This window comes from Syngnathoides biaculeatus, chromosome 6, assembly GCF_019802595.1.
Source record: "Syngnathoides biaculeatus isolate LvHL_M chromosome 6, ASM1980259v1, whole genome shotgun sequence".
Lineage (NCBI taxonomy): Eukaryota > Metazoa > Chordata > Actinopteri > Syngnathiformes > Syngnathidae > Syngnathoides > Syngnathoides biaculeatus.
Window position 1 is genome coordinate 19,154,698 of NC_084645.1, and position 12,407 is coordinate 19,167,104.

The window sequence follows — 12,407 nt, forward strand, 5'->3', positions numbered from 1 at the left end:
CTTTTCAGGAACAAGAAAGACGTCACAAGAGGACAAAAGTGTCGAGCATAAGGATGAACCAGAGCATGTGTTTGCGGATATCTTTAGGGTGAGCGGGTGGCTGAGCTTCAGGTACAGAGGGAGTTCCCTCTGGAGTTCTGTCAACTTTGGGAACTTAAAAGATGGAGAAATCTAATGTTAAGCTTGCAAAGGGGAAACGCTGTTTTAAATAGGGTAGTGTTTTGTCGCAAATTGTGTTTGAATCTACTGGCCACTGACTTGTGCTGAGTGTTCAGTGTGGCTTCATCATCCAAACACAAAAGAAAACTGGCTGAGAAGATTTTCCATTGAGCTTGTTAGTGTTGTCTTTAGTATCAGCAAGCCCAACTCAGTGAGCCAAAGTTGGTGCAAGCAAGAAAATTTGACTGGAAATGTTTTTTAAAGCATGCATGCATTTAAAAAAAAAAAAAAAAAAAAAAACCAAAACAAAACAACAACTTCATTTCTTGCCTGAAGCCAACCACTACTAAAGAACTGGATAAAAGATCAAGAACCGAAGCAGCAGATCTAAGACCTCTGATGGTGAAAGTAAGGAAGTTGCCACGTTTGTCTTTCCCGCTCTTACCGGAGAGGGTGAGCTTGGCGTTGGAGATGTGAGGACCACAGACCACCCGGTAGTCGCCTTGGTCTTCGGCCTGACAGTTGTGGACCTTCATGCTGTGGCGTTCACCGTTGGTGCTGATGGAATATTTTTCGCCATCCTCTAATTTCTGGGTTCCTTTGTACCAGGTCAGCGTGATCTCTGGGTAGTTGATCCTGATCCAGCAGTCAAAGGTGGCGCTCTGGTTTTCAGATGTGGTCTGGTCACTGATGTCCTCCATGACAGTTACAGGCTGTGAATTGAGAACCATATTTCATCAGTAAATCATCTTGGTGCTTTGTTGAAATGCACTTCATGATCATGTTTCTTTGTCTTGTGTTTTATTTATTCCAGAGGGACTGTTCACATCAATGGACAACATTATGCTTTTACCTGTAAAATGTTTGTAAATGTGTCCAAGTTAGTCCCCCAGTAGAAATCACACCAATAAACACAACGATAAAAGACGTTTACGCAGATATATCCTTGCAAATGAGAGTGCCAGAGCGACAGTGTCAGTTTATGAAGAGCCTGGTTTCTTGAGTCATACGTGTAGTTGGAGCTATTCTATGAACACGTCCGTCGGCCTTGTTGGGTTCGTCTGGTGAGGACCGAGGTACTGTCGTTTTACCGGTTCCACATCTTAGACCCAAAGAAATGAACAAGACAGCTAGCAAGGAATGGGAAGATACTGTTGGACAAATGTGTCCACCTGGAGGGTTTTTGTTCTCTCTTGAACACAACCATCATTGCTTTAAAAGATCTATTGGACCTTACCTCCGTGTCCATGCGTCCCTCCAGCTGCCGAATGAGGTGGGCCATATCTTCTTCTTCAACCAGGCTGCCGTGTTGTGCTTCCTGCAAGAGAATACAACAATGGCATCAAATCAACACATGAATTCCTTGGAAAAGACATAGAAGAGCATCTATACGGTGAAGTGAGTATTCGTGGAGAGGTCACAATGAGGAAGTGTAAGTCGTGGATTATTCTTCTCAACTTTTCCCCTATTCGGGGTTGCCAGTTTTTTCTCCCTATTGAGCAAAGGTTCGGGACAGGCACTGAGTTGGACTGGCTTCAATGGAGCACCTGACCTTTAGTTTGCCTCCACCGAGTGTATCGTCTATACTGTAAGTGCAACGTGTCGTCACAGCAACACTCATAGGACCCGACAAGAGGTTTCTCACCACTTTTTTAACCTCCATTTCCTTCTCCCGCTTCAGCAGCTCCAGCGCCTGGAGGATGGCTCGGTAGTCGTAAATTTGATGATCCCTTAGAATCTTTTCATAGTCTTTGGGCTCTTGACCTCTGAGCAACTCAACTAAATTAATCGCTTCTTCTTTTTTGGGACTCTTCTGCTTCGAGGGGGTCCTATCACACACAAGAGGAAACACGAACATGACATCCCACAATGCAGATGATATGTACAGTATTTACAGAAAAAAAAAAAAAAAAATCCAAGTACGCGGTAGAAATGACAGTTGTCATCGTAGAAACATCAAATGGATTCTTTGAAGGCATTCAATTACAAACACATACACAACAAACAACAGAGGTGAACAATATCGAACCTCTTCAGCTGGATCCTGATGTCCTCGGCCAATTCCTCTTTTTTGGTCACTGTCATCTCAGCACTGCACTCGATTTCACCATGCTTGTTGGAGGCCACACAGCGGTATTGGCCCGAATCCGACTTGGTCACCTCCCTGATCTCTAGTTTGGCGTCCTGGCCTTTATGCTCCATGGAGATGCGACCGCCGGGCGTGAGCTGCCTCCACTTGCCCTTCATCCACTTCACGCTCGGGATGGGCTCGCCTGCGATCTTGGCGATGAAGGTGGCCAAACCCTCTGAGGCAAAACAACACGTTACGTTGTATTTGTTGCGTACGATTGGAATTGTGTTTGCGTCGACTCGGGGTCATGCAGGTCATGACAATCCACAAGACTTCTTCAGTTCTAAATTCAGCAGGCGCAGCTGGCAAAAGTAACCACCCTCGCGTGACATAGATAGAGAGATGCCACAACTAAAACAGAACAACAAAGAAGCCTTTTGGATAAATAGTGAACCTTGAACAACACGGTTGTATCCATTCGAATGGTGTGAATTACTGTACGAGTGGAGATTTTACTCCTGTAAATATTTGACATGCTCAATTCCAGCTCATTAGTCAGAGTACAATGTCTACTAAGAAGGAGGAGCAGGTAATGAGAACCTCCAAATAGGATGGCGAATGTTTAGATCAACTTACTCTCTGTGACGGAAACACTCGTTGGTTCCTCGATGAAGAAAAGGTTGTCCAGACGTTTCACAGGTTCGGGGGCAGCGATGGGGGGGACGATAGCAGAGATGGCTGGAGCGGCCTTGACTTCTTTATCTAGAGAATGCAACTCAAGTGAGTGCCAAAATAGAAAGTATTTTCATCATGATATGAACACAGTATTATTTGACAGGATGCACGGACCCAGTGGCTTATGGCTCTACCTATCAGTGTTTTTTTTGGAGGGGGGGCACTTTACTCACATATGCCTCGCCACTACACTGCTACACCCGCCAGGAAACTTTGGACATCAGATTCTGACACAAAATAACACTTTCAAGTGACTTTTCAGACAAGCTAGCCAGACCACCAGCTCACCATGGATTGCTTTCGGGCCAGTGAAGCACCACAGGCAGAGGAGGGAGAGGAAGCCTGCTCAGGCTAAAGAATAACCCACACAGCCCAGCCCTCCTTTTACAATCCTGTACCTCACCAACCCCAGATCCATCACCAACAATATGAATGAGGTGGAATTACAATTTACAGATAATCACTGCGTTTGATATTGCTGCTAAAAATTATAACACAGACCCCACTACCCCCGAACATTCCCGTCGCTAATGTGCAGCTAGCTGGACACACCATGTACTGGACTATATCAAGTTTTGTAGGGGAACTGTCTGTGTGAAGAAAAATATCGGGGTTTTTTTTTTTTTTTTTTCAAACCGGAAACCCTTGATGACCAGCCAGTTTCATTCACTCCTCAGCACCCATGACACTGCCTTCAGGTCAGGTGATAGAGCTCTTTAAAGCACAGCTCAAGATGAATTGAATAACGGTATCAAAAATGCCAAAAAGGACTACAAAGGTTAGAGTCCCATTTTGCCAGCTTCAGACCTCAGGAGGTGTGGCAGGGTCTACAGAGCCTCACAAATGTCAGAGGCTGTGATGCAACGCCAGGAGACACAAGCGAGTCATTGGCAGAGGAGCTCAACAGCAATCATCTAACCAACATAAATCTGCTCCAGTGCTTTCCCCAACCGCACCAGACTCCAGTAACTCTCCACTTACTACACAGGAGCACGGTGGGAGGTGCACCTGGCAGTAAAACCCAGGAAGGCTACTGGCCTGGACGGAGTACTTCCCAAGGTGCTCAGAGCTATCCAGCATGTTCTGCAAAATCTTCAACCTCTCATTGGCCCAAGCAGTCATCCCCACTTGTTTAAAATCTACGACAATCATTCCCCCCACCCCAAAACAAAGAAAAGAAGAAAAAAACGCCTGGAACAACCACAGAGCTCCATTAGGATTATAGTTTGGCCTTTGACCCAAGCTATGAATGCAAAGACATGCTCATTTGAATGTCTTGAGCAAGACGTTTTATACATTCCACTTTACATATGTATTTTTATTTACATTTGTTTTTACTCATTTATTTTGCTTTTATGTTTGCACTGGCGCATCAGCGGCTCTCCAAATTCATTGTATAGCTCCGTTTGGACAATAAATGGCATTCATTCATTCATTCATTCATTCATTCATTCAGTCACAATGTGGTTGGCACTACATGTGGATCCATCCATCCATCCATCCATCCATCCATCCATCTCAATGTACCTTTGATTGTGACCTTTGCCTTGCAGAAGTCTGTCCCGGTGGCATTGCTGGCCTTGCACAGATAATCTCCTGCTGCGGTCTTGGTCACCTGGTTGATTTCCAGACTGGGTGTACTCTTCACAAAAGTGATCTTTGTGCTTGTGCTGGATCTGAGCTCCCTCCTGTCCTTCATCCAGTTGATGGTGAGCGGAGGAGTACCACAGACATGACATTTGAGGATCAGATTGTCACCCTCACTCAGTGTTACTGGCTGCAGTGGGACGTCAAATCTAGGAGGCTTGACACTTTCTGAAAGATCAGTGGGACAACAATAGCACACACGTACACACAAGTGAACAAAAAGAATGCACACTTGTTTTAGACAGCCTCCAGGTACAGTATATGCGCACAAGATGTTTTGTATTCGCTAGCTCGCTTTGATCTTCTGTTGTTCAGATTTCCTGGTATTGTTGAATGAAAGAAACAATTTTCCATGCAAGCCCTCTTCATGGATTTCACTCCTCTCGTTGTTCAAATGCGCTCACAACTCTCTCACCAGCTCTGCTACCAGTATGTTCCTGTTCGTGCTTTGCTAGAGGAGCAAGCGGTGCCTGTTCCCACCATAAAGGATCACATCCACAAGGAAGGATGTTTGGGCAGCATTGACCCAGTCCGCGGCACGTAACGCGCACCTGGCGGAACATCATCACAACCCAACGGCCGAATACAACATGGGTCGGTCACCCTGTCTGGCCACCCTCTTTCCACGATCTCCCGTTAATAAATCAAATCAGTCACATAAGCTCACTCAATGCTTCATTGGTCCTTACAAAACGATTACAAAAATGATCCTTTTCATTTCTCTCCAATATAAACTTCCAGTCCTTGGGATTTCACCCTACATTCCACATTCCTTTACTGAAATGTGACTCCACCTGCGCCCTGACAACGTTTCATCCCGACCGCCAAATTCTGATGGAATACCTCAAATTCTGCCGTGGCTTTCTTCAAATTATAATTTGACAATCATGGCCTATCATGTTTTCCGATACCGTCCACCAGTGTTGTCTCACAATCAGTCTGTTTTGTCCAAGGTGGCCGCAAATGAGGTTGTCGTGCTCGACTGCCAACGTTGTTTAAATTGTAGCCTGACTCAAAATCTTCTGAATTTAAGCCAAAAACATGAGAGATAATCATAACATGGAAATCCAATGAATAGAAACCCATACCTGAAATGGTGAGAGAAACGTCACAGGAAGCTTTTCCTGCCTCGTTGGAGGCCTCACAAGTGTACACGCCACAGTCGGACATAACCGAGTCTCGGACAAACAGAACAGCCATGTTGTTCTCAAAGGTGATGTTGTATTTGTCCGAAGGGCAAATTTCTTTGTTGTCCTTGTGCCAGACGACTTTCAGAGGCTGGGACCCCGAAAGCCGAGTCTCCATGGTGACTGTCTTGCCCACTGAATCCATCATAGACTCCGGTGGCCGCTTGATGAAGCCCGGAGGAAGCGCACGCTCTGTCATAAAGGAAGATAGTGAAGAGAGACAGGTCATAATGTGATCCAACATCATCATCCTGTCTTCCAAAACTTAAAGTCTTGAATGAGCCTAACACGTGGGTTTCTTAAATGTGGAGGGGAAACAAGAGTGCCTGGATTCAAATATTTAGATGGCCACGACACAGTTTGTCTGGAACCCTGATTTCAGCGATCCCTACTGGTAGAGCACTGACCTTTTAATGAGGCTACGGCCTTTGACGTTACAGAGCCAACCTCGTTGGACACAACACATTCATATTCTCCGGCATCAGCCCTCTCAAACGAGATGATCTCCAGAGAGCTCGAGGAGCCCTCTGACATGATTCTGTATTTCTTATTTGTGCTCAAGTGTTTCTCATTCTTTTTCCAAGACACCACAAATGGCGTGGAACCGTCAAGGTCACAGTCCAGTACGGCATTGGTCCCTCTTACTACCTGTACGGACGTCAACGCCCTTCTGAAAGACGGTAGCTCTATAGTTGATGGAAAGTGTTTGGTTAGATGAGATGTCAATGCCATTTTGATGGGAAACTAAGCAAGTGCACAAACCTTTGACTGTGATATTAGAGCTGCAGCTTTCACAGCCACACTCATTGAGAAGCTCACAGGTGTAGTTTCCACTGTCACATAATGTGACATTAACAATCTCGAGAGTAGCCACGTTATCCTTCAGACTCATCTTGTGTCTGCTGCTTCCAAGTAGCTGACTGTTGTTAAAGAACCACGTGGTGTGAAGCTCACTGGATCCTTTTACGATGCACTGCAGGTGTGCCGTCACACCTTTTCTCCAAAGTGTGGCTGCTTCCAGCCTCTTTACAAAGACTGGCGGCTCTGAAGACGAGCCCAGAAGACGTAAGAGAAGGAATTTGGCATTGTGAGAAGTCAAACGATGAATTTTCAGTCAACCGCGGGGAGGAAATCCTTACCCTGAACCTTGACAACGGTGGTGCAAGTCGCACTACCAGCTTCATTTCCCACCTTGCATGCATAAGAGCCACAATCTTTCAGTGTGGTCTTTAAGATGTCAAGAGAAACTGTCCGATCTTCAAAGGACAGCTTGCAATCAGGAGACAGGCGGACCCTTCTACCATCTCTGGTCCAGCTCACACTTACTCCTGTGTCTTTATCCAACTGACACTCTAGGTGCAGAGGGGCACCAACCACGACCGACACTTGCCTCAGTAGCGTCACAAACTTGGGCTTCTCAATTACCTGCAGCTCTAGGCTGCACTCGGCCGTGCCGACCTTATTGGACACCTGGCACAGGTAAAGCCCCTGATCAGCTTGTGTAACTGCAGAGATGTCAAGACTGATCTTACTGCTGTCATGGAAGCTTTTGTAGTGCGCAGGCATGATGGGTAGGGCCAGCTGGTCTTTGAACCACACAACATTCAGAGGGGCAGAGCCTGACACTATACACTCAAATATCACACTCTTTCCGACACAAACACTCTGAGGGTGTGGTTTAGTTACAAAGGTGGGCGGGAACTGTTTGTCTATGAGAATTGAGAAGAAGAGAAATCTATTAGCGGCACTACTGTTGTAACTCAGAGCGGCTCACAAAAGAACAGATTGTTCAGCTGCTGGGTTCATACCTGTGACGCTGAGTGCAGCGGAGCATTCATCATTGCCGTATCTATTGGACGCCTTGCAGCTGTACTCCCCAGCGTCATCCTTGGTGGCACTCAAGAGCTCGAGATAGGAAGTAGTGATGCGGCTGATAATCCTGAAGCGCTCTCCCTCTTTGATGGGGCCACCGTCTTTGAACCACCTGAATGTGACTTCGCTGGCATCCCCCGTTTCACACTCGAACCTGGCAGTGTTGCCAGCATTGACCTCCACAGAGACCATGGAGTGCTTGAACACGGGCATGGCTGTTTCGAGAGCTGGAACGAAAGAAAACAGTCGATTCAAAGTTGCTCATATTACTTGAGACAAAAGGATTGCGGGTGAACCTGAGCTGGAAAGGGACACATTGTGACTCTGAGGAGGAAAATGACATTAGATCAATTGACTCAGAGGGAGAATTGACGTGAAATGAGAGGTGAAGTGCGACTTGGTCAAAGGAAAGGTAAATCGATTACAAGAACGGGAGTAACCTCAAACGTTGAGCTTTACGTGCCGCAATAGGTTTGAGGTTAGTTGGTGATTTCAAAGAAGTGGCCATTATCAGACCTCTTGGGGCAACTTTGAGTCTTGTATGTGTTGTGGTCTTCCCAGCTTCATTCATCACCTCACAGGCATACAAGCCTTGATGCTTCTCCTTCACAAGTCTCTTGATAGTCAGCGTGTATGTGTCCTGATCTCTCAAACACAGGAACTCAGTGCCAGATTTGACCAAGTGCCCGTTGATAAACAATTAACAGTCGTAGCGTGCTTGGTAGTGAACGCCACTAGACCACCTCATCATTTTCCTCAACAACAACCTCATCCAAAGAAGCTATGATAAGTGTCAAAAAACCTGCCACACCATTTGAGGGCTTGCTGATTAGAATGGCTTCTGAAAGTAATTCTTTCTTGGCCTCCATATGAGCAAACAAGTCTACATGTTTGAAGTGAGGAGTCTGGCTGGCTGGCCCTGAGCCAGATTGAGTCTCATGTTTTGACTCATGAACTTCTCGTTGGCCCTGGACTTTTGCTTTCTGAAAGACAGTTTCCATCTCAATGGCAGCAGACTGAGAAACAGTTTCAGGAACCACAGCAGCCCTCTCTTGCATCATCACCATGTCCACCAGTGATGAGAAGCACGCTGGGGTGCATTTTGAGCACATCAGCACCTTCAGAGGCATATTGATATGAATGATACCCGCTCGCTGGGACAGGACACAGAGTGTCGCGCTGATTGGCCTTCCCGGATAGGCATTGCAAAGACCTTCTTGGTAGCTTTTAAGACAATCCAACTCTCAGTTGCATCTGGCTTCTTACGACAAGCGGCATGAGACTCCTCCAGAGCTTGGATGTTTGTAACCCCATTGACTGAGCCGAGTACAGAATATTAAGCCCCTCAATGACCTTGACTCAATGACTCTTTTGCTCTGGTCCATAACAAATGGACAAAGTTCCGTCGAGGACAGGAAGAGGCGTTTTGACAGATTGGCCACTAACAAGCTGCCTGGGCTCAGTCACGTTGTCAACATATTGTGGAACGTTCTCAGCCATTGTCAGTTGTGGCTAACTGGAGCTTTGAACGGTGCTCTTTGACAAAGTCGAGCCTGATAACTTCAGGGCTGGGAACACAGTCAGAAAGTTGTTCAATAATCTTGTGACTTTCTTGGACTGTCAATAAGAAAACTGCTGCATGGAGCGTTTTCCCAGGAATTACAGAGGCACAGAGCGGATAGCTGGGAGCCATACAAACATGCTCATGGAACTTGTGGGACTGTAGTAGGGCTGCTTGGTGGGTGACCTGCTCGCAACGTGGGATGGCTACCTAGATATCTGTCTCTCCAAAGGTTCCAACCTCCTCTCTGGGAATAACTTGTTGGTTCTCAGTACCTATGGTGTAAATGATCTGATCAGACTCACTACTCTTCTGGAATAATCTGGATTGTGTAGTTTCTGCAGTCATGGGGACTGTCGAGGGTTTTATTGTACTTATCAAATCATCTTTAACTTTTTCGCCAAACAGTGATAGCTGAGCACTATAAGTGGTTTCACCAAACGGGTATGGGCAGCTGCATCCTCCTGCTTAACATTCTGAATGATGAGGAAACCTTATCCATTTGGGCTGTACTTGATGATGGACAAGTTGCTAGGTTGAATGTGAAGGTTGGCTTTGAGCCAACGCACCTCTGGCGCGGATCCCCACTCACAATGTACGTAAAACACGCGTGATCTCCCTTGCGCAGCTGAACAGAGACACGTGAGGGCTGTCGCGAGTTCTGTCTCAAGGCTCTCTGCCTTGTGTAGTTCTTCCATCTGAATCCTAACCGAAACATCATGTTTGCTGTCCAAAGCACTCGCTGATGGTGCTCCTTCTAACTCCACTTCAACTGTTAATTATCAGGATGCATTCATTTCGCTTACGAACACAGGACACGCAGATCGTTTGCCCATTGTGGGACCACCGAACATTGGGTTCAGGTAAACACTTTGACACTATGGCAACGAAAGAAAGCCTTTCCCCTCCAACAGTCAGAAGAGAAAGTTTGCTGAGGAAAACTGGCTCTTGTTTCATCATGTCCAAAGTGCTAGAGGAGAACCTGGACTCTGGCTGGAGTTCATGTGTTGGTTTTTTTGTTTGGAAGCTTAACATCAGAATAGTAGTGTTGATGGGTTTCCTCTTCCACTGTGATGGTTGCGCTAGTGAAGGCTGGGTGGAATAATGACAATCAAAGCGTCGACAACAAGCATCTCATAGACAACACAGAAGTCGCTCAAGGGAACATAGAACTAAAACAATGCAAGCCTCGCTGGAGGTGTCTTTTTCAACTATTTGTACGTGATACAGAGAGGAACTGTTGAAACTTGAGTAGAGTAAGCAAACAATAGAATATCCATGATATAAAGTTGGCACAAAATGACATTGGCCGTCCGCTGGTCCACCTGATTGTACATATGACAAAAGCGTTTTTACCTGAGGCTTCCTCCTGGACGTGGATCACAGGTGCCGTCTCCTCCACTGTGACTGTAATGGCACAAACACAACAAATTCAAATCACTTCAGCGCTCTCCTGTGGTACAAGACTCCGAGTGAAAAGTCGTGCATTCATAGCAGTTGTGGATTCTCTGACTGACAAGTGACCAATGATGTGAGTGTCACCAAATATTGGTGCTCTTCTAAACATTGAGGAAGAAGTGCTGGCAGTGTAGGTGTAAAAAAAAAAAAAAAAAAGTGTGGAAGAGTGCCAACAAAAGCATGCAAATTCCAACCTTTGGTCATCAGGCCGCACTCAGCATCCTCGGCTGAGGATTTGCAAGACACAAAGCCCCCTTCTCTGGGTCCCACATTCTTAACAGTCATACAGCACAGGGGGCCGTCACGTTTGCGAGAGTACGACATGGTGTCCACAACTTTCAAGCGGCTGTAAAGCCAAATGGCAAAAGGAGTGGGGAGCCCCTTCATAACGCAACCCAGTGAAGGGCTGCGGTTCTGCGTAAGCAGCTCTCGGGGGATCTGGATCAGGAAGTCGGGGCGGCTGCACAAACGGGTGTCGGGAAAGCTGTCCAGGAAGTACAGCTGTGAATACGGAGGCAAGGATCCTGGGTTGTCCACCATCAATTCCTTGTCTGGGATCTCTGCAGAATCTTTTGTGTTCTCCCTGTTTGCCAGCGAGGCCGCGTGCACGGAATCTGTTGCAATGGCACTTTGGCCTTTGACATTTGCCTCTTTCGCTGGGTAAGAATCATAGTTAAGGAGAGTCATTAGGGGTCACACTTGTTATAACACTTGAGACCTGTCATTGACAAACTCACACATAACATAACGCATAGACCTGTGATACAGTCAGTCACGCCTGTTAAAAGGACGTATGCACCCGTCAACGATGCTCTCACACTTACCAACGCATACACGACAATTCACTATGACGTCACATAAGAGTCTGGGTGGCAAGAGGCGAAGCGCTCTCCGATGACAAAGCACGCGGTGTCACTTGAACAACGGAGAGCCATTGAGAAAATGGGCTGTGGGCTAGAATGTTCAACTTAGCTTTCTCCCTCTCGAGTTTGTAGTACTTTGAATGGGTGAAGTGTTAGCGGGGAAACAAGAAGAAGGTTGGAAGGCAGATTAATGGTGGCTGCATTCAAAGTAGGCCCAAAATGGTCACAAATAGCTTCTCAGGCCCACAGATCGCATTGATTGGCGGCATTCCCTTATCCCCACCCTCCACCCCCACCCCAATTGGGCAAGGAAAAAAAGAAGAAAAACTAGAAGGGACCAGGGACGCAGCAGAATAGTTGGCAGAATTTCCGTTCCAGGATGACCAGGTTCCAATGCAAGTCCAATAGGCAACATTTATCACTTGGACTCGGCCTTCAAAAAAGGGAATTCAACTCACATATGGTTAACATGGTCACTAAGGGCCTGGCTAATCAATTCAAATGATGGCAATGAATACAATTCCTTAACCTTGGTCACGGTAGATGCAGCATGCTGGCATGATTTGTGCCTAGACCAGCACTGTTTGTTCTGTTACTTGAATTATATGAGTCTACATCTTGGGGTGCCACCCCTCTACAGTCGATAGCTGGTCTCTTCAAGCCAGCAGTGCTCACTCGCATTCTGCCACCCAGAAGCAACCCCCCGACGATTGCTTAAAAAGATTCTGAACAGATCTGTCAATGACACGTTCACATTTGTTATGCACACATAAAGACTCTCACACTTGCTGTGGACACACATAAACTTCTCAGTGACACAATCACACCGTTGTTGACAGATCAGTGTGTGAGTG

The 12,407-nt window shown here is 46.4% G+C and overlaps 1 protein-coding gene across 1 annotated transcript in view; it reads right to left on the bottom strand.

Moving 5' to 3' along the window:
• The window catches only part of ttn.1 (titin, tandem duplicate 1), a gene marked incomplete at its 3' end in the record, with an annotated part of 159,120 nt that overhangs the window by 113,461 nt on the left and 33,252 nt on the right, over positions 1-12,407 (bottom strand). Inside the window, 11 exon segments of the mRNA XM_061822179.1 lie at positions 605-872; positions 1,397-1,477; positions 1,817-1,988; positions 2,189-2,465; positions 2,867-2,992; positions 4,493-4,780; positions 5,701-6,050; positions 7,190-7,385; positions 7,608-7,898; positions 10,589-10,639; positions 10,885-11,346. Of these exon segments, the coding sequence (XP_061678163.1) occupies positions 605-872; positions 1,397-1,477; positions 1,817-1,988; positions 2,189-2,465; positions 2,867-2,992; positions 4,493-4,780; positions 5,701-6,050; positions 7,190-7,385; positions 7,608-7,898; positions 10,589-10,639; positions 10,885-11,346 (2,562 nt within the window).